Below are 24,183 nucleotides of genomic sequence, written 5' to 3'. Positions count from 1 at the left end.
GGTATGGGGAGAAGGCAGGGGAGTTGGGATGACTGGAAGAATTGGATCAGCCGTGATTGAATGGCGGAACAGATTCAATGGGCCAAATCTCCTACTGCTCCTATATCTTATGGTCTAAGCACAAACACGAGGAAGTCTGCAGATTCTGAAAATCCAAAGCAACACACACAGAACAATGGAGGAATTTAGCACATCAGGCATCATCTACGGAGAAGAGTAGACGGTCAATGTTTCAGGCTGAGACCCCTCTTCAAAACTAAGGGGGAGATGCCAGACTAAAAAGGTGGAGAGAGAGGAAGATGATAGGTGAAGCCAATTGAGTGGGAAAGGTCAAGGGCTGGAGAAGAAAGAACCTGATAGGAGTGGACCAAGGGAGAAATAGAAAGGAGGGAGGGGAGCCAGGAAAAGTAACCGGCAGGTGAGGAGAAGTGAAAGGTCAGATTGTGGAACAGAGGAAGGGGGGAGGGGGAGGGGAAATTTGTTCACCAGAAAGAGCAATCAATATTCACGCCATCAGGTGGTGGGTATAAGCAGAAAATATTAAAGAAATAAATGTGTCTATTTTTATTTTTTGTTCAACTTGCATTTCTTGATTCATGCACAGAAAATGTTATGAACCTTTTTAGCACAGGATGTTCACTTTGCCGTCCAACATTTTCCCTTCTCCTCTCCCTCCTGCCATCTAACCAAAGAGTTTTCCATTATTATTTACTCTCAAGATGTAAGAAACAGGACCATCAGGCTTAAGCGCAAGTTGCAAACCTATTTGTTGAGTTTTATCATTGAGCTATCTTAGTTATATTAGGCATATATTTGAAAGCGTATGGATCTATTCAAAATTAAGGCTGGAAAGGTATTAAGTGTCTGTAGTTGCTTGCACCTATAAATGTTGCTGCTGGTCACTTCAAAGATTTGCTTTGAAAACAGACAGAGCAATCTCTTCAGGAGCATTTTCTCCCACCATAAATTAGCAGCTGTAGTATTCACTGTAGAAAGAAAAAATATCCCACAGGAATACACCTCCACCAACAACATGCAATTCAAAGGAAAATATGGTTTTGCATTGAGAATAAATCACGATATAAACTTTTCCAAGTATTTGGACCTCCATAAAGTCGAGGTCACCTGTAATCAGCAATTCCAGCCTTCCAATTCATTTCTCCAAATTCAGAACTCAAAAGCAATTGCAACATTTTTCAGATAATAAGCAACTCCAATCCTGCAATTCACTTTTTGAATATTTTACGCCTCTACTTTCAAGAATTACTAGATTCTGTAATAGATCTGGAGGACTAGAAAATTCCAAATGTCACTCCACTCTTTAAGGGAAGGAGACAAAAGGAAACTATAGGCCAGTTAGCCTGACTTCAGTGGCTGGGAAGATGCTGGAGTCCATTATTAAGAATGAGGTTTCAGGGGTACATTAAGTCGCATGATAAAGTAAGCCAAAGTCAGCACAGTTTCCTTAAGGCAGGAGTTCCCAACTTTTTTTTAATGCCACAGACCAGTACCATTGAGCAAGGTATCCATGGAATCCATGTTGGGAACCCCTGCCTTAAGAGGAAATCTTGCTGACAAATCTTACCTGAGGAAATAAGAGGCTGGATAGGTAAAGGAAGTTGGTAGATGTTACTTACTTGGATTTTCAGAAGGCCTTTGACAAGGTACTGTATATGAGGCTGCTAGACAGACCCCATTACAAGAAAGATATTAGCATGGACAGAAGATTGGATGACTGGCAGAAGGCAACAGTGGAAGTAAAGGGGACCTTTTATGATTGGCTGCTGGCGACTAGTGGCATTCCACAAGGGTCGGTGTCAGGCTTGCTACTTTTCATGACACGTTAATCATCTAGATGATGGAATTGATGGTTTTGTGGCCAAATTTGCAAATGATACAAAGGCAGGTAGTACAAAGGTCCATGGGCCCATTTCTGCATTATGTGGCTCTGTGGCTTAAAAATCATAGCCTGACAGAATTTTAAGTTCAGTATAAGAGAAAAAAAATGATTGGATCAGAAATATATGTTCAACTTAAATGGGAATTACACATGAATACGATAAGAGTCAGTTAAAGTGAACTGGGAACATAGATTAGCCGGACAGATAATAGGCATTCAGTGACGTCACTCATGACTCTCAACCAAAGTATATCCCATCAAGAAGAATAAAGTCAACCACAGTTAACTAAGGAAGATATGCTGTATTATGCTTAAAGGGAAAGATAATACAGAAAGAACATAAACTAAAGAGGGTAATCTGGCATACAAGAGTAAGATCTCTTAGCAGACATCCAAGTGAACACAAGCCCCTTAAAGACTGAGGTTTGGGAAACAGGTATGAGGATTAAGAAAAATTATTTCAAATTAGCTGTATATCCAAAGACTAAGATATCTATAGATTAATCATAAGGTATTTGAAATTTTGAATTCAAAATCAAAGAAAAGTAAACTGGAATAAGTAACTTTCATATGGTAGGTCTGACTAGTTGTTACATCATAATAGTTTCCATTACAGTGCTGGTTTGAATAAATTTCTCATTGGACAAAGGGGATAGGCAGACCCCTAGGATTTTTTAAAAATCAATTTTGACATCAACAGTACAAACACTAAAATGAAACTATATTCACCCACCCCCCCCCCCAAAAGTCTTTTTTTATTCAACTGTAAAGGATGAGCCCAGTAGTCAGTCTCTGATGATAATGTTATGAAATTACATTTGATTCGTAGGCAATAAAAATATTCTACGTGTGATCTAAGAAACGTTTTTAAAAAAACTCAGACAATGAAATTTTCCACATTAAATGCTGCTTATTATCTAATACAGTTTCGATTCGAGTGAGGGACTTTCCTCGGGAGACCGAAGGATTCACAAGATCTGGGGTCCCCGTCATCCTTTCACTTCTTGAGTGACAGGAAGGAGGGGAAAACAAAGAATTTCCTGTAAATTATGTCTTCTTTACAATTAAGAAAACGTTAACGCCACAATTCAAGATGCCTTTTTAGAAACTGTGTTAAAATTTTCCATAACATTAAATTCTCATTCTACCGCAATAAGCCGTCGACACACGTCTCCTAGTTTGAATGTAAACTCGTGTCCAGCACGCTCTCCCATTTACCGACTGTAACCCTCACTAACTCCTCACAGCTACCCTCCAACTCGCCATTTATCCACCATAAAGTTTCATTCCGGAAAGACAAACGACCTTGACCCAAACAGGTCTCTGTTTTTCAAAAAGAACTTTTGTCTTTTCTTTTTACCTCACACACAGTCCCGCCGCTGCCGCCATTACAGACCCTTCTCACGTGACTTGTCGCAGATCACGTGACCTCTAGCCGCCTTCACTTCGGGAGGCCAGTGTCATGTGATTCTCCTTTCACCGTGGCCGCCGCCTGGAAGGTGACCGGTATGTGTAAGATATATTTCAAATGTTATATTGGGCGAGGCTGTGTTATTTTTTGTCTTACTTGTAGAATATTAAAATAGGAATGTACCTTCTTACGATCAGTGTCAAATCGTGTGCAAGTCTTGGGTCTTCAGTTTACTCCAAACAGCCCTCTCTCATTTCTATTCGTTAGAATTAGTGTCAATAAAAGGAGTCTTGAGAGTGATGATATTTCTGAAACCTTATAAACGACTCTGTGCCATTATGTAAATTTAAATCATGCTTTTTATAATTATGTTACTCGTGTTTTTTTTTAGTTTTGTTTGATCATTTTCCACTCAGTTCACATAATTAATTTGTTTGTCCCTACTGTGTCTCTGGTGGGTTGCTGTCATTCCGGTTCTAATTCATTGCAAAACAGTCTGACAAATCTTTCTCACCTGGAATGAAATTCACTAATTTTGAATTAAATGTCACCTAGTCTCTTAAAAATAAACAGGTCTTTGGAAAGGTGGAGCGGTCCTGCACTGAACCAGGCCCACTACCTATCAGCCACTCATCTGTATTATTTTTGTTTATTCTCGTCGATTCCCCAGATTCTACAACACACCCACGCTAGGGGTTTTATATAGCCAGTTAATTTAACGAGCTGCATATCTTCGGGATGTGAAACCAGGAAGCACACACAGGAAAGTTACTATCACAGGGAGAAAGTTCAACTTCCACATGGACAACACCGGAGGTCATGATTGAACATGGCTAGCCGCTCGGCTCGATGCCCCACTCTTTGAATTGACATGTTGATATTTTCAACGTTTTTAAATCTTTGGTATCTAAAGTCATTTGCTTAGGATTTCATTAAAAAATTACAATATTTTTGGATAATGAAATAGTTTTAAAACCATACACCACATTTTGAGAAAAAGAAACGTGAATTTGTTTTATCCTCTTTTCATTAAGAACCAAGCCAAGAAATACATATTCGTCACAGTAATGATATCAGTTATTGCTGCATGCCAATCTGAGATCACATATGTAAACACATACTGTATTGGCACCCAGTCTTTTAAATGGAGAAAGAAGAGCAGGCTGTTCAGTTTGTATTTTATAATGGAATCTGAATCTTCTTTCAGAATGTAATTCTAATAATGTGGGGAGTGTTTATCGTTTATTACACATCAAGTAAGAAATATTGACAGTTACTTTGTTAAGTAACTTAAAGTTATTTTCAATGAATGACTAATTAAAGTGCAAAGATGTTTAGAAACAGAGAGACATAGAAAAACTGCAACACAATACAGGCCCTTCGGCCCACAATGATGTGCCGTTTCTTAAAAGCAAACTTACACCATTCTCCTGCATATTATCAGAAAGTTATTAAAAACATTGAAATCTACAAAAAAATCTACAGCACATTGCAGGCCCTTCGGCCCACAATGTTGTGCCAGCCATGTAACCTATTGTAGAAACTGCCTAGGATTTCCTTAGTGCATAGCCCTCTGTTTCTAAGCTCCACGTATCTATATAAGAAGCTCTTAAAAGACCCTATTGTATTGGCTTCCACCACCGCTGACAGCTGTGCATTCCACATACCCACCACTCTCTGTGTTTATTAAAAAAAAACTTACCCCTGACATACCCTTGGTTCCAATTTCTAAGCACATTAAAACTATGCCCCCTCATGTTAACCATTCCAGCCCTGGGAAAAGCCTCTGACCATCCACACAATCAATGCCCCTCATCATCTTATACATCTTTATCGGGTCACCTCTCATCCTCCATCGCTCCAAGGAGTAAAGGCCAAGTTCACTCAACCAATTCTCATAAGGTATGCCCTCCAATCCAGGCAACATTCTTGTAAATCTCCTCTGCACTCTTTCTATAGTATCCACATCCTTCCTGTAGTGAGAGAACCAGAACTGAACACAGCACTCCAAGTGGGGTCTGACCAAGGTTTTATATAGCTGTAACATTACCATACCATACACCTTCTTAACAACACTCAACCTGCACGGCAGCTTTGAGTGTCCTATGGACTCGGACCCCAAGATCTCGCTGATCCTCCACACTGCCAAGAGTCTTACAATTATATTCTGTCTTCAAATTTGACCTACCAAAATGAACCACTTCACACTTATCTGGGTGGAAGTCCATCTGCCACTTCTCAGCCCAGTTCTACATCCTATTGATGTCCCACTGTAACCTCTGACAGCCCTCCACACTATCCACAAAAACCCCAATTTTTGCGGCATTAGCAAACTTTACTAACCCACCTTTCTACTTCTTCAGCCAGGTCATTTATAAAACTCACAAAGACGCGGAGTCCCAGAGCAGATCCGTGCAGAACACCACTGGTCACCAACCTCCATGTAGAACACGAACCATCTACAACCACCCTTTGCCTTCTGTGGGCAAGCCAATTCTTGATCCACAAAACACAGTCTTGGATCCCATACCTCCTTACTTTCTGAAGGAGCCGTTGTTATCAAATGCCTTACATTTACATTATGTAATGTAAATCCATTTACATTACATCCACTGCTCTACCTTATCAATGCATTTTGTTACATCCTCAAAGAATTCAATCAGGTTCGTAAGGCATAACCTGCCCTTGACAAACCCATGCTGACTATCCCCAAACAAAATATGTCTCTTCAAATGCTCATAAATCCTGCCACTCAGGATATTCAGCAACTTGCCCACCACCGAAGTCAGACTCACAGGTCCATAATTTCCTGGGCTATTTCTACTCCTTGAACAGTATTATCATTTGTAACTATTAGTAATATAATTTGTAGAGAAATGAACATAATTTTGGATCAGAGTTTCGATCAGAGATCTTTTTCAAGCAGAGTTTCTGAATTAAATGCGTTATTTAACTGAATATTAAATGACACTTCATTCTGTGATTTGTAATCAAATGACATATCCTAACTATATTTAATTTCATTTTCTACTCCACAATCATATAAGTTGTGGAGTATTGAAAAACTGGTACCAATTTCTAGATAAACATTAAGATCACTTAATGAAGCTCTATGGATTTTACTGCCCTGGCAAATCTTTCTGTTCATTCCGCTGTTAAATAATTGCCTTCGTAGATTATCCAGAAAGAACACAGTGTTTTATTATTTGAAAACCACACATTATTTGTAGTTAATTCTTGTCATTAAGGACAAACAAGTCAGAAATTCATAAGAATCGCAGTAACAACAGCACTGTTCAGTGTCAGCAATCTCAGAAAGAACTAAGCTGTTAAAGATAATTAGCAGCCTCGAACTATTATTGAATCTGGATTAATGGTGCTGTTACTAAGATCCTTTGACATATCGTCTTGCAATCTAACTAATGTGATCTGTATTATAATCTCCGTTCCAGGTCTGGGATTGGGTTAGATCAATCTTCTTGCAAAATGTGGAAGAAAATATGATCAGACTGAAAAGATAATTAACAGAATAATCAAATGGAACAGAATATCAAAATCTTGTGGATTCTAAGTAATTAAAACCTTTTTTGGTACCTGGTGTCGGAAGAAAAATCTGCAGCAATGTTGAAGAATCCTGTCTTTGTGGAGTCGTTCATCGTTTTCGTGATTGTACTATCCGTCCATGCTGTAGTCTGGAATAAGTTTTCCTGGTGTACACTCGCTTTGGCTGTTCAGGCTTATTACGTCCAGCACAAATGGGACCGGCTGCTGAAATCCGGCAATGCAGTTTTTCAGTACAGACCGGTTTTTAGCAGTGGGCTCCTGCCAGCCAGTGTGGTTTTGCCTCTTTTAGGAATTGTCCTAAAGGAGAGGTGGGAAATGATTGGAAATGTGCACTTTGAACGCTTTTGCATTGTGTGTTCAGCTGCTGGAATGGCCATCGCTCTGTTTGTCTCAGTACTGGCTTTAGGCCTCACAAAACCGATTCCAACGAATACCTGCATCGTGTACGGTTTCTCAGCCAGTGCCATAACGTACACCTTTAAGCACGCCCTCTCTGTTTCTGAAGTCATTGAAATCCTGGAGGTGTTATTGATATTTGTTTACCTTTCCCTCATTGTCCTTTATATTATGCCCAGAAGTTTCACCCCAGGAGAAGTGCTGGTGTTCTTATCAGGATTAAGCATAGTGACAAACCAACTCATCAAGCGTTCTTTGACTTTTGGGGATAGCAGATGTGATCCTCTTGCTTCATTCCTGTTGGTGGCTGTGGTTGGAACAGCTCTTCTTGGGCTGATCTTTGCTATTTTGTACTGCTTCATGGACTCAGAGACATGGGTTTCCTCGCTCATTTTCCACGTAATGGCAGTTATTTTTGGTTTGGGAATCGTAGTACCGTGGTTCTACAGACTGACCAGAAGCGATCTTTTCAGCTGGGTTCTCAAGTTCCTCACCAACACACGAGGAAGGGTCTATCTTCTCAGCTATTGGTTCACGCTGGCACTTATTGCCATAGCCATTGTCTTTCACCAGAACCGTAAGCAATCAATTACATCTAAAAATTACAAAGCTTCCACTGTTGTAAGGAAAAGCTTTCACATCATTATTGTGGCTACCTACATCCCAGGGCTCATCTACGATCGTCATTTGCTCTATGTTGCTGGTGTGTTTTGTTTTGCTGCATTTGTGGTGCTGGAATATGTAAGACATTTTAGGATTAAACCATTCGGAATGACATTGAGATCAATGCTGGCCCTGTTTCTGGATGAACGTGATAGTGGCCCCTTGATTTTAACACACATTTACTTGCTGTTAGGACTGACCCTGCCAGTATGGTTGTTCCCTGGAGTGTTTGTCTCCAAAGGTTCTTTTCCGGGGGAGGTTGCCTTGGCTCCATATGCTGGAGTCCTGGCTGTAGGGATTGGTGACGCCATGGCCTCTGTTTTTGGAAGCACAATGGGGGAGGTTAAGTGGCCTGGAACCAAGAAAACCTTTGAAGGAACAACAACCTCTATCTTTGCCCAGATCATTGCTGTTGCTTTGATTCTGATCTTTGATAAAACAGTGAGCCTAAACGGCAGCTACACCTGGATTGTGGGATCTATCACTATTGTCTCCCTCTTGGAAGCTTACACTGATCAAATAGACAATCTTTTTTTGCCTTTGTATCTTTTCATCATGCTGATGGTGTGAAGGAGATAATCGAATGTAATGCAGTGGTTCCCAACCTGCAGTCCGTGGCATAAATGAGGTTGGGAACCCCAATTATACTGACTTTGCATTTAATATGTTAATATACTACCAATATATTGTTGTTATCATCAACTGTAATATTTTGTATATAGCTGAATTAGCTTATTTATTCTGAAGTGATCCCCTCAAGTTGATGGCTGACTGATAAACTAACAGTATAACTGGTAACTAAAATACAAAAGAAAGTGTAAAGGTGTCCCCAATGATAAACAGGCACCATGGTAGCAAAGCGGTTAGCGCAGCACTATTACAGCTGGGGGTGTCAAAGTTCAGAGTTCAATTCCCATGCCATCTGTAAGGAGTTTGTACATTCTCCCCGTGAGCCGTGTAGGTTTCCTCTGGGTGCTCTGGTTTCCTCCCACAGTCCAAAGACCTACCAGTTAGTAGGCTAATTGGTCATTGTAAAGTGTCCTGTGCTTGTTACACCACTGGCATTTAGGGCAGCAAAGCTGATCCTCCATCTCTAATGGTGGTAGGTGTTTCCTTCATCATGTCAGTAGCTTCCTCTTGGCTTTCAGTACTGTCAGTCCTGGGTGGAGACTCAGCAATACCGTCGCACTCAGATGTAGAAGGATTCTTCATTGCTGTTTCCATAGCAATTTTGTTTTACCAGTCGGGGCTGTTAGCCGAGCTCCCAAACCAAGACCATTCTTAGTCTGTCCTCTACCCTTTGACCTGTCTAGCCAATAGAACCCTGACTCCAGCCAACATAGCTCTCTGGGTCATTGAGGCATGCAAGCCTTCAAACCCATTGACAAGTTTGTTGTCCTCTTGAGGGTCCTACAATTAGGCCAGTATTAAATAAGTGGGTGGCTCTGTGGTGTGCTCATTGGACCAGAAGGGTGTGTTCTGCATTATATCTCTAAATGGATAAATAAATAGACTGCTGTAAACAGGAAAGCTCCCTGGTGTACAGTGAGCCAACTAGTCTCCATGTTGCTAAGAGCAAGTGGATAAAAATAAATTAGTCGGGGTACCTTTCTACAACAGGTAGAATGTACAAATAAAGAAAGACATTCTATGTTTCAGGCATTGATCTATATTAAATGGATGAGTGAAGAATCATACCCAATACAGCATGGTAATTAACCATACTGTACATGTATCTCAACATCAGTTATGTTATGCAAAGAAAATAATTGCTGAGTGCTATTTTGCAGTTCGATAAAAAACAAAACTTAAATACCAGGTTCCAATAAGTGATGCAATATTGTTCATCTTTATTAGTCACATCCTTTTTTTTAAAAAACAATCCAAAAGCATTGATTTGTTAAGAAAAACTACAGCTACAGTGAAGCTCAGCTAATCAAGCTGAGAAGTAGAAGATCTTTTTTTGTACTCGATCCCTGCTTCACCATCCCCACAATGGTAAATGAAGATGGAAGAGGAGAAATCATCCACTATTGACATACAGTATATGACAGACTTGCCTTCCCAGATACAAGTCCAGTGAATACAAGTGATACAAGTCAAGTAAAGTGGATTCTAGTTCATTGTGACACATCAGGACCAGTACATTTTGGCCCAATTAAATGCCTGTCCCAATTAACTGAAGTTTCATGGAAATAGTTAAGGGTATATATATATAAAAAAAGAACTATTATTTCAACTGGGTAGAAGTTGTGTATTCAAATGAAATACAGAAATTAGAACTCTGTCAATACCACTACAGTATTATAATTCAGTTAGGTGATTTTTTTTCCAGCCAGTTTCAAATCTTACTGTGGCATCATGACAAAAGTCCAAAAGTCAAGGTGATCAAAAATTTTGAATTGGCATCCATTAGCCTAAAATGATAACATAAGCAAAGGCAACTGATGCTACTTAAAAACTTTTCACTCGTTAAGCACAGTGTAGTGTCTAACAGCCACACAAGTACATATGACTGGCACTATTTAGAAACCGTTCAGCAACAGTCTCCTGTCCCATGTAATGGGCATATTGTCCCAAGTAAAGAAATGAAATCGCAGCTATTTTCTCAATTAATTATTGCTCTGTAAGAGTTGTCCCAAATAAGTGGCTGCCCAGATTAACTCATGGACCAATTAACCAGAATCCACTGTTTAGCCATCTTTGGGAAGGGAGGCCTAGATTGTACACAGTACTCTGGGTATGTTCTCACTAAAGCCAAATATAATTGAACTAGGATATCTGTATTGATTTTGTTAAATCATGTGGGCTTTTTGAGGGTTGGAATTTCACATCCATTATAAGAATCTAGTTAATATTCCAGAATTATAATTTGTCAAGTGTAATTCACAGAATGCAACAAGGGTACAGTACTTTATTGCATGAATTTACAGGAATAGCAACAAATTTAGCATTATTTGAGGCCCTGGTTGGGGAGTGTATGAACCAAGATAAATAGTTCTCCTCAGTTAACCATTTTGTCCTCTTATTTGAATGATGTTCTTTGCTGTGAAATGTTTGTGGGTTTGAAGAAGTTTACTGATTTTAAGATATATTTACAACTGTTTCTAATGGAATGAGATTAGGAAATGGAACATTGCACAGGTCCACAATGCATGTCCTGTAAAATAGATCTGGCATGAATGCAATTACTTAATTGTTACTTTGTTAATATTTAAATGATGAACAAAAGCCAAATTTAAGAACAAATTACTGCAAATGCTGAGGTGAAAATAAATGTGTTACGTTCTCAATAGATCACGCAGTGTTTTTGAAAAGCAACAAAAACAGTTAAGGTTTCAGATCAATTACTACTTTAAAAATAGGAAACGTTAGTAATAACTTAGAAATTGAAGGGAAAAAGAACAGGACTATTGAAAGAAGATGACAAGGATAAGTGAATAATAAAGATGTGAAGGAAATGTAAATAGGTGAATGAATACTGAAGTACTAAAAGAGGGAGGAAGAAAACATGAAAATGGGAAACACAATCTGCAGATGCTGGAAATCCAAAGCCACACACAAAATGCTGGAGGAATCAGCAGGCCAGGCAGCATCAATGGAAAAGAGTACAGTTGATGTTTCGCGCCAAAACCCTTCAGCAGGACTGGGAGAAAAAAATGCTGAGTAGATTTAAAAGATGGGGGAGGGAAGAGAGAAACACAAGGTGATAATGTAAGATACAAGGCTGGAAAGACCGATGATCTGCAATTTGTTGAATAACTGACGATTCCTGAAGGCTGCAACCTACCAGGTTGGAAATTGAGGTGTTCTTCATGCTTCTATTGAACTTCATTGGCAGTAGAGGAGGCCATAAATCAACATGGTGGAATGGAAATGGGAAGTCAAAATTCCTTCCCATCTTTTCTTGTGACAGAGATCAGAATTGAGTCTCTCATTTGGGAGACTAGTGTCTGATCCATGAATGATATGACTGCACCTGATTGGGAGTGATGAAAGCCTGTATGCTGGGGATGTTTGCTTAGGAGAAATTGCAACACTGGTTCACTGCTCTGAGCAAAAGGAGGTACCTTCATGATCAGAACTATAGCAGTTCAAGTAAACAAACCTCCACCAGCTTCTCAAGGTTAATGCCAGCAAGACCCACTTACTGTATACATACAAACATTTTCTTAAGTCTGTCATAGCATATAAAATTTGAGCTTGATTTAATTCAGAAGTATTCTTGTCCTTTCAACCACAAAACAGAATGAAAGCGAAGAAAGGCAGTCTCAGGAATTTTATTTATTTTACCTTTATCTATAAGCAATAGATCAGGATATTTCCCATGGTTCATGTAGAATACAATTTTAAAATATTGTGCCACACACAATATGCAGGAGGAACTCAGCAGGTCTGGCTGCTTCAATGGAAAGGAGAGTTGACACTTTGAGCCAAAACCCTTCACCAAGAGTGGGAAGAAAGGGGGCAGAAACCAGATTAAGAAGGTGGGGCCAGGGGATCGGAGTACAAGCTAGAAGGTGATAGGTGAAGCCATGTGATCAAGGTAGGCAGGTGGATGGAGGAGAGGGGATGAAGGTGGAATTTGATAGGAGAGGAGAGTGGGAGAAAGGGAAGGGGGGGATACTGGAGGGAGGTGATAGGCAAGTAAGGAGAAGAGGTGGGAAGGGAGCCAAATTGAGGAATGGAAGAAGGGGGAGGGGGGAGAAATTGCCAGAAGTTAGAGAAATCAATGTCATGGAGGTTACACAGACAGAATATGAAGTGTTACTCCTCAGAAAAGATCGTAGTTTGCAATGAACAGAAGAGCAAAATTTCATCTCAATTCTTCTTTATCATCCATTCCCAATTGCTAAGTGTAGAGAAGTGGGAATGGGAGTTCCGGAGTGGGCTGCAACCTAGAAATGAGGAAAAAAACACATTGAGTGCATTTATTTACATAAAAAAATATAAGCTACAGTTTTTTCAGCTATACGTAGTTACTTATTAAAGTGATACAGCAGAAAGATCATTCAGCCATCAAACCTTTATAGCTACCCAGTTAAATGAATCCCCTTTCCTTCCTCTTTCTGAAAGTTAATATTAAATCAGTTTCTGCCACCGTTCATTCAATGCATTGCAAGTCAAAATTCAATAAACTGCATCTTATGCCATTTGTCAATCATTTGAGTACGCAGAGTTAAATATAGTCCACCCAGTATTTTAAGTTCAAATTCAATTGTCATTCAACCATACACATGTACACAGCTAAAAACATTGTTAAAAGAGTTGACACAGCTTTCTTATTTTAGTTATTTTACCCATTATTCGTCAAACTTAAAGATCTCAGATGCTGGGATTGTGTTGGAGGTCGAGTGGTGACACACATGAGCGTGGTGGCTTCAACAGCAATCCAATTAAGACTGGGGCAGAATCAGGCAACTTTACAGGAGGTAAAGTAGATGTTGACATACTAGTCCTCCTAACTCAGTATATTCCTCGCTGTATCATTACTATAAAAGGCAGGACTTCTTTTCAGAGCGGGCAGCGGAGTCCATGGAAGCAGAGTCCTGGGCCTTGGCTAAGTGGGCTTCGGCGTAAGGGGACTTCGGTAAGCCTGTGTGATTGCTCGCTGAGGGGAAGAAGGTAAGGTCGCTCGGTGCTTTTTAGACTTATTCTATTAATCCAGTTCAGTTATGGGGGAGACAGTCAGAGCAGTGGTGTGCTCCGTATGCAGTATGTGGGAGGTCAGGGTCAACACAGTTGTCATTCAGGAGGCAGAGGCAGAGATAGATAGGAGTTATCAGGAGGTAGTCACACCAAAAATCCAAGAAGTAGACAGATGGGTGACGGTCCAGAGAGGCAGGGGGAGCAGGCAGAGAGAGCACAGCACCCCTGCGGCCATTCCCATTAACAATAAGTATACCGTACTGGATACTGTTGATGGGGATGACCTACCAGGAATGAGTTGTAGTGGTCCTGCCTTTGGCACAGAGGTTGAACCCTCAAATAGAAAGGGGAAGAGAAGAGAGCGATAGTTTTAGGGGATTCTATAGTTGGGGGCAGATAGGAGATTTTGTGGGGCAGATCGGGAGTCTCGGATGGTATGTTGCCTCCCTGGTGCCAGGGTCCGGGACATCTCAGATCAGGTGCAAGCTATTCTTGAGAACGAGGGTATGAACCCAGATGTAGAGGTCCATGTAAGGACGAACGATGTAGGTAAGGTGAGTGAGGGGGTCCTGCTTAGAGAGTTCAGGGAGTTAGGAGTGAAGCTGAAAGGCAGAACCTCCAGGGTGACAATCTCGGGATTGCAACCTGTGCCGCGTGCAAGTGAGGCGAAGATTAGAATGATTATGCACATTAATACGAGGCTGAGAGCATGGTGCAGGAAGGATGGGTTCAGGTTTTTGGATAATTGGTCTTTGTTCCAGGGCCATTGGGATCTGTTTCGAAGGGACGATCTGCATCTGAACTGGAGGGGTACTAACATTCTTGCAGGGATGTTTGCCAGTGCTGCTCGGGGGCGTTTAAACTAGATGTGCAGGGGGCAGGGATCCAGATTACGAGAGAAGATGATATGATGAAGGATAAGGGACAGGTGGGGAATACACGTTTCCCAAATATTAATTGTGTAAAGGAGCAAGGTGAGACAGAACATGTGTTGGAAAAGTTACATCTACAGAGGGTTGGTCAGAAGGAGCATGGGGTTAAATGTGTAGAAGGTTTGGGTGATCTTGAGAAACTCATCAAAATTCAAGGTGCAATTAGCCCGATGGAAGTTCAAGGAGCTGGGTTAGGTACAATAGACAGTGTTTTAAGCAAGGAGAGGAGGAATGGGCTAAGAATTCTATACTTGAATGCGCGTAGTGTCAGAAATAAGACAGATGAGCTTGAAGCTCAGATGAAAATGGGGAACTACGATATTGTTGGGATAACGGAGACATGGCTGCAAGGGGATCAGGCCTGGGAATTGAGTGTACCAGGGTATACGTGTTATCGTAGAGACAGAAATATGGGAAGAGGGGGTGGGGTGGCCCTGTTGGTGACGAATGAGATTCAGTCCTTAGCAAGAGGTGACTTGGGAACAGGGGAAGTAGAGTCTGTGTGGATTGAGCTGAGGAACAGTAAGGGTAAAAAGACCCTAATGGGTGTTGTGTACAGGCCCCCAAACAGTAGCGTGAATATTGGGTACAAGTTGATTAGGGAGTTAACATTGGCATGTGCTAAAGGTAATGCAGTCGTTATGGGAGATTTCAACATGCAGGTGAACTGGGAGAATCAGGTAGGTGCTGGACCCCAGGACAGGGAGTTTGTGGAGTGTCTAAGGGATGTATTTTTGGAACAGCTTATGCTTGAGCCAACCAGGAACGAGGCTATTTTGGACTTGGTGATGTGTAATGAACAGAAATTGATAAGTGATCTTGAAGTAAAGGAGCCATTAGGAAGTAGTGATCATAACATGATAAGTTTTTATCTACTATTTGAGAGGGATAAGGGCAGATCAGAGGTGTCAGTGTTGCAATTAAATAAAGGAGACTACGGAGCCATGAGGGAAGAGCTGGCCAAAGTTAAATGGGCGGATGCCCTGGCAGGAAAGACAGTGGATCAGCAGTGGCAGATATTCTTGGGGATAATACAAAAGATGCAAAAGCAGTTCATTCCAATGAGAAAGAAGGATTCAAAGAGGGGGAAGGGGCCACAGTGGTTGACAAAGGAAGTCAGAGATTGTATAGCATTAAAGAAAAAGAAGTATGACAGGGCTAAGATGAGTGGGAATACAGATGATTGGGAAAGTTTTAAGGAACAGCAGATCTTAACTAAAAAAGCAATACGGAGAGAAAAAATCAGGTATGAGCTCAGTCTAGCCAGGAATATAAAAGGGGATAGCAAAAGCTTTTTTAGCTATGTGAAGAGAAAGAAGATAGTTAAGAACAATGTTGGCCCCTTGAAGAATGAATTGGGAAAAATTGTTATGGGAAACAGGGAAATGGCAACAGAATTTAATGCGTACTTTAGATCTGTCTTCACCAGGGAGGACACAAGCAATCTCCCAGATGTATGGATGGGCCAGGGTCATAAGATATCAGAGGAATTGAGACAGATTGACATTAGGAAAGAAACTGTGATGAGTAGACTGGTAGGACAGAAGGCTAATAAATCCCCAGGTCCAGATGGTCTGCATCCGAGGGTTCTAAAAGAGGTGGCTCAGGAAATTGCGGATGCATTGGTAATCATTTTCCAATGTTCCTTAGATTCAGGATCAGTTCCTGAAGATTGGAGAGTGGCTACTGTTATCCCACTTTTCAAGAAGGGAGGGAAGGAGAAAACGGAGAACTATCGCCCTGTTAGCCTAACGTCAGACGTGGGGAAGATGCTTGAGTCCATTACTAAGGACGAAATAGTGGCATATCTTGATGGCAGTGATAGGATTAGGCCGAGCCAGCATGGATTTACCAAGGGCAAATCATGCTTGACTAATCTGTTGGAGTTTTTTGAGGGTGTAACAAGGATGTTAGACGAGGGTAAGTCAGTGGATGTTGTGTACCTAGATTTTCAGAAGGCATTCGATAAGGTGCCACATAGGAGATTGGTGAGTAAAATCAGAGCTCATGGCATTGGGGGCAGGGTTCCAACATAGATAGAAAACTGGTTGGCAGATAGAAAGCAAAGGGTAGCAGTGAATGGGTGTTTCTCGGACTGGCTGGAGGTGACTAGTGGGGTACCACAGGGCTCTGTATTGGGACCACAGCTCTTTACGATTTATGTCAACGATTTAGATGAGGGCATTGAAAACTATATCAGCAAGTTTGCTGACGATACTAAACTGGGTGGCAGTGTGACATGTGAAGAGGACGTTAGGAGAATACAGGGAGACTTGGATAGGCTGGATGAGTGGGCAGATACTTGGCAGATGTCATTCAATGTGAATAAATGTGAAGTTATCCACTTTGGAAGCAGGAACAAGAGGGCAGAGTATTGTCTGAACGGTGTCGAGTTAGGTAAGGGAGAAATGCAAAGGGACCTAGGAGTCCTAGTTCTCATCAGTCAATGAAGGTGAATGAGCAAGTGCAACAGGCAGTGAAGAAGGCAAATGGAATGTTGGCCTTTATTACAAGGGGAATTGAATACAAGAGCAAGGATGTCCTTTTGCTTTTGTACAGGGCCCTGGTGAGACCACACCTGGAATATGGTGTACAGTTTTGGTCTCCAGGTTTAAGGAAGGACATTCTGGCAATTGAGGAAGTGCAGCATAGATTCACTAGGTTGATTCCTGGGATGGCAGGGCTGTCTTACGCAGAGAGATTGGAGTGATTGGGCTTGTACACACTGGAATTGAGGAGATTGAGGGGATCCGATTGAAACGTTTAAGATAATTAAAGGATTTGATAGGATTGAGGCAGGAAATATGTTCCAGATGTTGGGAGAGTCCAGTACCAGAGGGCATGGATTGAGAATAAGAGGTCAGTTATTTAAAACAGAGTTGAGGAAGAACTTCTTCTCCCAGAGAGTTGTGGAGGTGTGGAATGCACTGCCTCGGAAGACGGTGGAGACCAATTCCCTGGATGCTTTCAAGAAGAAGCTAGATAGGTATCTGATGGATAGGGGAATCAAGGGATATGGGGACAAGGCAGGGACTGGGTATTGATAGTGAATGATCAGCCATGATCTCAGAATGGCGGTGCAGACTCGAGAGGCCGAATGGTCTACTTCTGCACCTATTGTCTATCAGGCCTGGGACTAATTCTCATTCAAGCACAGAAGAGCATAACAGGAGCAGCACCATTTGTAGCTAATACCCAGTGTAAATCTGCATGAATAATGGCAGAGGCATCCTCCACAGACTGGAGCACATTTCCACAAATTACAGAGCATTTCAAAGCTTGGCAGCATTGCCATGTGCGAAATAGCAGGACTATGAACATTCTAGTCCCTAATGAAAGCAGACCGCAGCATTCGAGTGTAAAAAACGTGGCTGAAATGTTTGCAACTATTTTCAGCCAGTACCATCCATTTAGATATTTAATTGTGTCTCATTCTGACCAAAGGTCAATCGTTGCCCAATTTAATGCGATAAAAATCATCTAAATACATTAGATAAATGTTTGATGGAAAATAGGATGAAAGCAAATGGGATTATTGTAAATGGGTGATGTTTATCATAGACTCTGGGTTTAAAATACTTTGGTGCTGTAAAAAGTCAGAGGGAACACAACAATATAATCCCAATACAGACTTTCCCCAGATAACAAATGGATTCTGTTTTCATACTTGTCCGCAAGTTGATTCAGAAATTATGGAAATAATCAGTCTATACGGTAACCAAACCTCCATGGCATCAAAAACACAGAAGGTCAATAAGAAGAAACAATAATTAAAAGTACACAGAGATGATACTTGTCCTGCTGTCCTTAGGATTGAATGTATGGATGCATGTTGGACTTTTGAATTTAATAACATTGTGGGAGCTCCTTCGTATATAGGGGTATCCATAAATCAGGTGTTTGTAACCCAGGAATGGCCAGTGATGAAGCAGCCTTTCACTTCGATTCTAGCCACCCAACTTTCCACTGATTCTTTATGGAAAATTACCAAACTGGAAAAACTCCAACCTAGTTAATTACTAGCCTACTAAAGAATAGTTACCAAGAGATCACAAGTCACCAGTTGTCATTTTGGATTATCAAGATTAATTGGTTCCAATGCAAGTCCAAATATAGACAGGAAAAGCTTAGCTCCTAAGATTAAGTGAGATGAGAATGATTCAATGTGATGCCAAGACAACAGTTTCAGAGTCCCTTGAGCTCATAAAAGACAGCAGTTGAAGCTAGCCTTTGCAATTGACCGCAACCTCAAGAATGAATACATTTTTTAAAAAACCTTTAAAATACAATCTATAGTACGCAATTTCAAGTTCTAGATTCACCTCTGTTGATTTCAGAATGTGAATTGGAGATTGCTGCAAAGAATTTAGCCGGACTCAACCAGGGTCTAATATTAGATTTTTGTTTTAAAAAAGGCACAGCAGGACAGGAAAGGAAATACAGTTGGCCCTCTTTATCCGTGGGGGGGGATTTGGTTCTGGGACCCCCTGCGGATTCCAAAAAACATGGATGCTCAAGTCCCTTATATAAAATGGTGTAATATTTGCATATAACCTACACTCATCCTCCTGTATACTTTAAATCATCTCTAGATGACTTATAATACCTAATACAATGTAAATAGTTGTTATACTATATTGCTTCAGGAATAATGACAAGAAAAAAGTCTGTACATGTTCAGTACAGACGCAACCGTAGCTCTTCTGGGATCCCGATTCTCCCGTGATCTTTAAGTTCTTGAGGCTGTAGCGCTTTACGTAGCTAGCCAGCCATCACTTACTAGCCTTAAACTCCTTCCTCTCGCTCACAACACAAGTAGCGAATGAACGAGATACAAGGCAAACAATGCTCAACTTCCGGGTTTTCCCAATCCGCGGTTGGTTGAATCCGCGCACGCGGAACCCACGGATAAGGAGGGCCGACGGTAATCTGATGGTTGCCAGAACTGTTCAGATACAAACATTTCACAATGAAATTATCTTGGAATACCAGAAAACTTGTCCTGCAGGCATTGAGTTAGACTGAAACTAGTGTACAACTCACTTTACAATTCCCAGCTAAAATTTTCAATAATGAACTCTTTAATTTCTGATGATACAAACACAGCTACTAGATATGCACAGTGAAGGTAACGCTAACATATCAAACTTGTCTCCCTGTCTGCTAAGGACACACAACTTCATAAAAGTGTGGCAGTGAAGGAAGAGACAGGTGTTTAACTTCCACTTTTCTTTCTATCCCAGCTGGGTCACATTCACATCAGCACAGTTCATACAAAAATCCTAAGACATAGGAGCAGAATTATGCTATTCAGAAAATTAAGTCTACTCCACTATTCAATCATGACCGATTCATTTTACCTCTCAATTCCATGCTCCCTGTAACCTTTGTTGCCCTTACTAATCAAGAATTATCAACAAGTGCTTTCTGTATATCTGTGGCAATGAACTCCACAAATTCACCACCCGCAGGCAAAAGAAATTCCTCTTCATCTCTGTTCTAAATTGAGGTGTCTTTATTCTGAGGTTGTGCCTTCTGGTCCTAGGCTCCTCCACTATAGAAAACATCCTCCCCAAGTCCACTCTATCTGGCCTTTCAATATTCAATAGGTTTCAATGAGATCTCCCTTAGCATTCTTTTAAACTCCAGTGAGTAGAGGCCCAGAGCCATCATACGTTAACCCTTCCATTCCAGGGATCGCTCTCATAAACCACCTCTGGAACCTCTCCAATGCCAGCTCAGCCTTTTTTTAGCCCAAAACTGTGCACAATATTCCAAATTTGGTCTGACTAATGCCTTAAAGCCTCAGTATTACATCCTTGCTTTTATATTCATACACTCAAAATGATAACATTTCATTTTCCTTCCTTGCTACTGGCTCAGCCTGCAAGTTAACCTTCAGGGAATCTCATACAAAGACCCCAGAGTTCTTTGTACCTCTGATTTCTGAATTTGCTCCTCAATTTGAAAATAGTATATGCCTTTTTACCCAAGTACATGACCATACAGTTCCCTAAACTGTATTCCATCTGCCACTTCTTTGTCCATTCTCCTATTTTGTCCAAGTCCTTCTGCAGACTCTGTCCTTCCTCCACAAAACGTGCCCCTCCACTTTGTATCTTCCGCAAACCTGGCCATCATCTTGACCATTGGACTTTTCCCTAAAAAGCTTAGATATGACAAGACTGAACTTGCAGACAATGTCACCATTTTAGTAAAAGGAATAAATATTTCACAGGGAAAACAGGACTACATTAAAATTCTACACAAAAACAGTAAAAGAAACAAGTTACAAACACGATAAATTCTGCAGATGCTGGAGATACAGAGAAACACACACAAAATGCCAGAGGAACTCAGCAGGTCGGGAAGATTCCATGGAGAAGATAAAGAGTCAACATTCTGGGCTGACACCCTTCAGCAGGACTGGAAAGGAAGAGGGAAGAAGCCAGAACAAGAAGGTGTGGGGAGTGATGAAGGGTTTCAGCCCAAAGCATCGCTTCTTTACTCCTCTCCAGAGATGCTGCCTGATCTGCTAAGTTCCTCCAGCATTGTGTGTATGCAACTTGATTCTTTTGTAAATGTAACCAAAAATCAATAGATCATGTAGTCTTTGCACAGAGTTGCACATGCCAATGCTTGCAGACAGAAAGTACTAATTTCAAAGTCTTACCAGTTCTCTTCACTCCAGTGAGTATCACGGGATTCCATTACGTGGAAAGTATAGCAATGGCGTGACTTATCTGATGTGTTTAAAGCACTTTTGTGCACAACTTGTCCGTGAATTAGGATAAGTCCACCTGTACAAAGCAAATCAACTAATTACAGAGAAGACGCATCTTGTTTACACTTGTGCAAGCTCACAATTTATTCAAAGTGAATTTATTATCAAAATATGTAAATTTCACCATATACTGCTGAGATCCCTTTTCTTGCAGGCATTCACACTAGAACTGTGATGTGAGACCTAGGCGAGGATGGTAAGGACGCAAGTGTTGGAGTGTCCAAAGACTAGAATCGAGATATGATACAAGACTGAAATAAAGGCAGGGTTCCTAACTAGATGCTAGACGAGAATCCCAAGTTGAGCACGAAACATCAGATCAGATGCTCTTTAAATATTAAAACCCTGGCACCAAAACATGACAGCCAATTAGCGTAGCTGTTCGCATCTTTAAAGGGGTCATGCCAGCTATCTATATTCCAGAGAACTACAATGTATTACATCTAGAGCTCACAGAAAGTTAGCTTGATCAATAAGTGGAGATATAATAATCCAAAAATAATTGTCAATGCTCTTAAGTAGAGAATGGATTTTTAGCCAACCTTTCTTGAAAAACAAACAGTTAAGTTTAGCTTACCTTTCTTGAAATTACTCTCTCTTTCATAAATTTTTAAAACTCAAAAGGTAAACGTAATAATTTTCTCAATTCTGGGTTGAACTTGAGATAAGCACAAATGGATTTCACCTTCAACTAAAATGAGATGATTTTTATCCTTGCTCTTGAAGTTTGTTAAACAAGAAAAAGCTTGCTCACACATGTAAGAAGTTGAAAACTGCAGCATACTGTTCATTGCTCTCCAATGAATGTCAGGTTACTCTTCCTTCACAGAAATTCATAACTTGTCCAGTGGCAGGTCAGTAAATCTCATCTCCAGTGCATGATCAGAGTGCAGCTCACAAAGTTCTCTCAAAGTCAAGTTCTCCAGGTGAGCAGAAGAGAAAGGGTCCCTCATGCTGTCATATACTTGTTTTGAAACAGAGAAAAAATACTGCCAATTTGTTCTGCAGTTCTTCCAGGTGGTTTTCAATAAGACACAAGACTTCCTGATATTTTTTCTCACTCTCAAACCCAAGCAGCAGTGGAAACATTTCAAGATTTCCTTTTGAAACATGATTTTACCAAAGATTCAGTTTCCTTTTAACTCCAAGAATCTTGTCACTTGAAGTCAGAACATTTTCTCCAGGGCCTTGTAGGGAATTGTTCAACTGCCTGTTAAGTAGGCTAGTTTTTGCAGCCATTCTTCATCTTCAAAGCACTTCGCAAAAATCTGGCCTATTAGTTTCTTTAAAGTATTCCTGCAATTCAGCTTTCAGCTCAAGTACCCTGTTGAGAACTCTCCCTCTGCTAAGCTACCAGATTTCTGTACATTGCAAGAGACTGATGTGCCTTTGTTCAGGTTTTCACAGTTTTTTTGAAACATTTTCAAGTGAACTGGTCTTAAAGCTATATACATATATATATATATATATATATATCAGTAACAATACAAACAAAAATTGAAATAGACATTATCAAAATCATACATAGTATTAAGCTAATATGTAGTATATAATAAAAGTGAAGACAGCTAATTCTCCTCTTATCAATTCATGGACAGAAAAAAAACTGCAAATTTTTAAATGAAAAAAAAAACCACTACACTATACGAGAAAGGGAAAAAAGGGGGAATGGGCAGTCCATTCTGAGGATACAGCCAAAAAGAAAAGAAAAACTTTCTGACCAAATCTAAAACTTTGAAAAAAAAATAATTGGAAGAGTAATAAATCAAATCAAATAAAAATATTGAATAAAAGGTCACCAGATATGCTCAAATTTAAAGGATGTATCAAGTGTCCAACTTCTTATTTTCTCTAAACTTAAACAGGACATAATGGAGGAAAGGCAATAAAAGACAGTAGGTGGATTAGAATCCTTCCAATTCAGTAAAATGGCTCTCCTAGCCAATAAAGTTGAAAAGGCTATATCATACGTTGAGCGGAAACAGGAATATTTCCTGCTTCCAATGGGATAATCCCAAAGATTGCCGTAAGTAAATGAGGTTGTAAATCCAGATCCAAGACTTCTGATAACGTTTTAAAAACATCTCTACAAAAATTGTCTAGCTTTATGCAAGACCAAAACATATGAGTTAAAGTGGCCAGCCTCAATATTACTTCTGTCACAAATAGGATTGACGTTGGAAAAAATACGTGCTAGTTTATCTTTTGACATTTGTGTCCAATGAACTACCTTGAACTGTATCAAGGATTGGCGAGTACAAATAGATGAGTTATTAAACAAATGAAAAGTTTTACTCCATTGATTATATAAAAATGACTCTTGAAATTCCAATTCCCAAGCACGTTTAATTTTATCGTTAGGTAACATTTATAAATTCAATGACCAATTATAAATTATAGCTATCAACCCTTTTTGAAGTGGTTTAAGCTGAAAGGGAGCATCTGTCATATTAGGTGGATAAGCAGAAGGGTACTTTGGCAGCAAACCATGTAAAAAATTCCTAATTTGTAAATATCTAAATAAGTGTACATTAGATAAATCATATTTATCCACTCAGAAAAAGACATTAAACAATCCCCTAAAAACAAATCTGGAAAAGTTGTTATTCCCTTGGTTTTCCAAATTTAAAAGGCCTTATCCAAAATTGATGGTTTAAAAAAATAATTAAAATGGACATTACTAGAAAAAAACACAATTATTTAACTCAAAGTATCTACGAAACTGAAACCAAATTCTAATGTATGTTTAATAATGGGATTAAGGTCTTGGCTACTAATCTTAGAAAACAAAAAGGGAAAAGGAGCTTCTAGTAAAGAGGCCAAAGAGAACCCCTTCGCCAAGTTTTCCTCCAAATCCAACCATGAAGGACATTCATATATGTCT

The 24,183-nt window shown here is 40.1% G+C and overlaps 3 protein-coding genes across 10 annotated transcripts in view; 1 reads left to right on the top strand and 2 right to left on the bottom strand.

Annotated features, from left to right (window-relative positions):
* nup188 (nucleoporin 188) overlaps positions 1-3,323 on the bottom strand; it is a 114,059-nt gene extending 110,736 nt beyond the window's left edge. For 2 of the 3 annotated variants that reach the window (XM_059993770.1, XM_059993769.1), the window contains exon 1: positions 3,261-3,296. Coding sequence is in view for 2 of the 3 variants with exons in the window: in XM_059993769.1 (XP_059849752.1) it covers positions 3,261-3,289 (29 nt within the window). In the remaining variant the exon portion in view is untranslated. Of the gene's footprint in view, positions 1-3,260 lie in introns of all 3 variants that reach the window. The other variant, XM_059993768.1, reaches the window with a different exon arrangement.
* Position 3,324: 1 nt separating this feature from the next.
* Positions 3,325-12,644, top strand: dolk (dolichol kinase). The gene is made up of 2 exons (XM_059993761.1): positions 3,325-3,406; positions 6,764-12,644. The coding sequence occupies exon 2, from the start codon at positions 6,933-6,935 to the stop codon at positions 8,502-8,504; it is 1,572 nt and encodes a 523-aa protein (XP_059849744.1). The 5' UTR covers positions 3,325-3,406; positions 6,764-6,932; the 3' UTR covers positions 8,505-12,644.
* phyhd1 (phytanoyl-CoA dioxygenase domain containing 1) overlaps positions 12,199-24,183 on the bottom strand; it is a 54,444-nt gene continuing 42,459 nt past the window's right edge. For all 6 annotated transcript variants that reach the window (XM_059993764.1, XM_059993765.1, XM_059993762.1 and 3 more), the window contains 2 exons: positions 21,189-21,315; positions 12,199-12,832 (listed from right to left, as the gene is read on the bottom strand). In XM_059993764.1, coding sequence (XP_059849747.1) covers positions 12,787-12,832; positions 21,189-21,315 — 173 coding nt within the window. In that variant the 3' untranslated portion in view covers positions 12,199-12,786. The remainder of the gene's footprint in view (positions 12,833-21,188; positions 21,316-24,183) is intronic.

This window comes from Hypanus sabinus, chromosome 18 (genome assembly GCF_030144855.1).
Source record: "Hypanus sabinus isolate sHypSab1 chromosome 18, sHypSab1.hap1, whole genome shotgun sequence".
NCBI lineage: Eukaryota > Metazoa > Chordata > Chondrichthyes > Myliobatiformes > Dasyatidae > Hypanus > Hypanus sabinus.
The sequence above is the reverse complement of the archived record's forward strand: the minus strand, read 5'-3'. Positions and strand labels throughout refer to the sequence as shown.

Excerpts from the sequence above, each read along its gene's own strand:
- dolk (XM_059993761.1), top strand. The coding sequence starts at position 6,933 with ATGTTGAAGAATCCTGTCTTTGTGGAGTCGTTCATCGTTTTCGTGATT.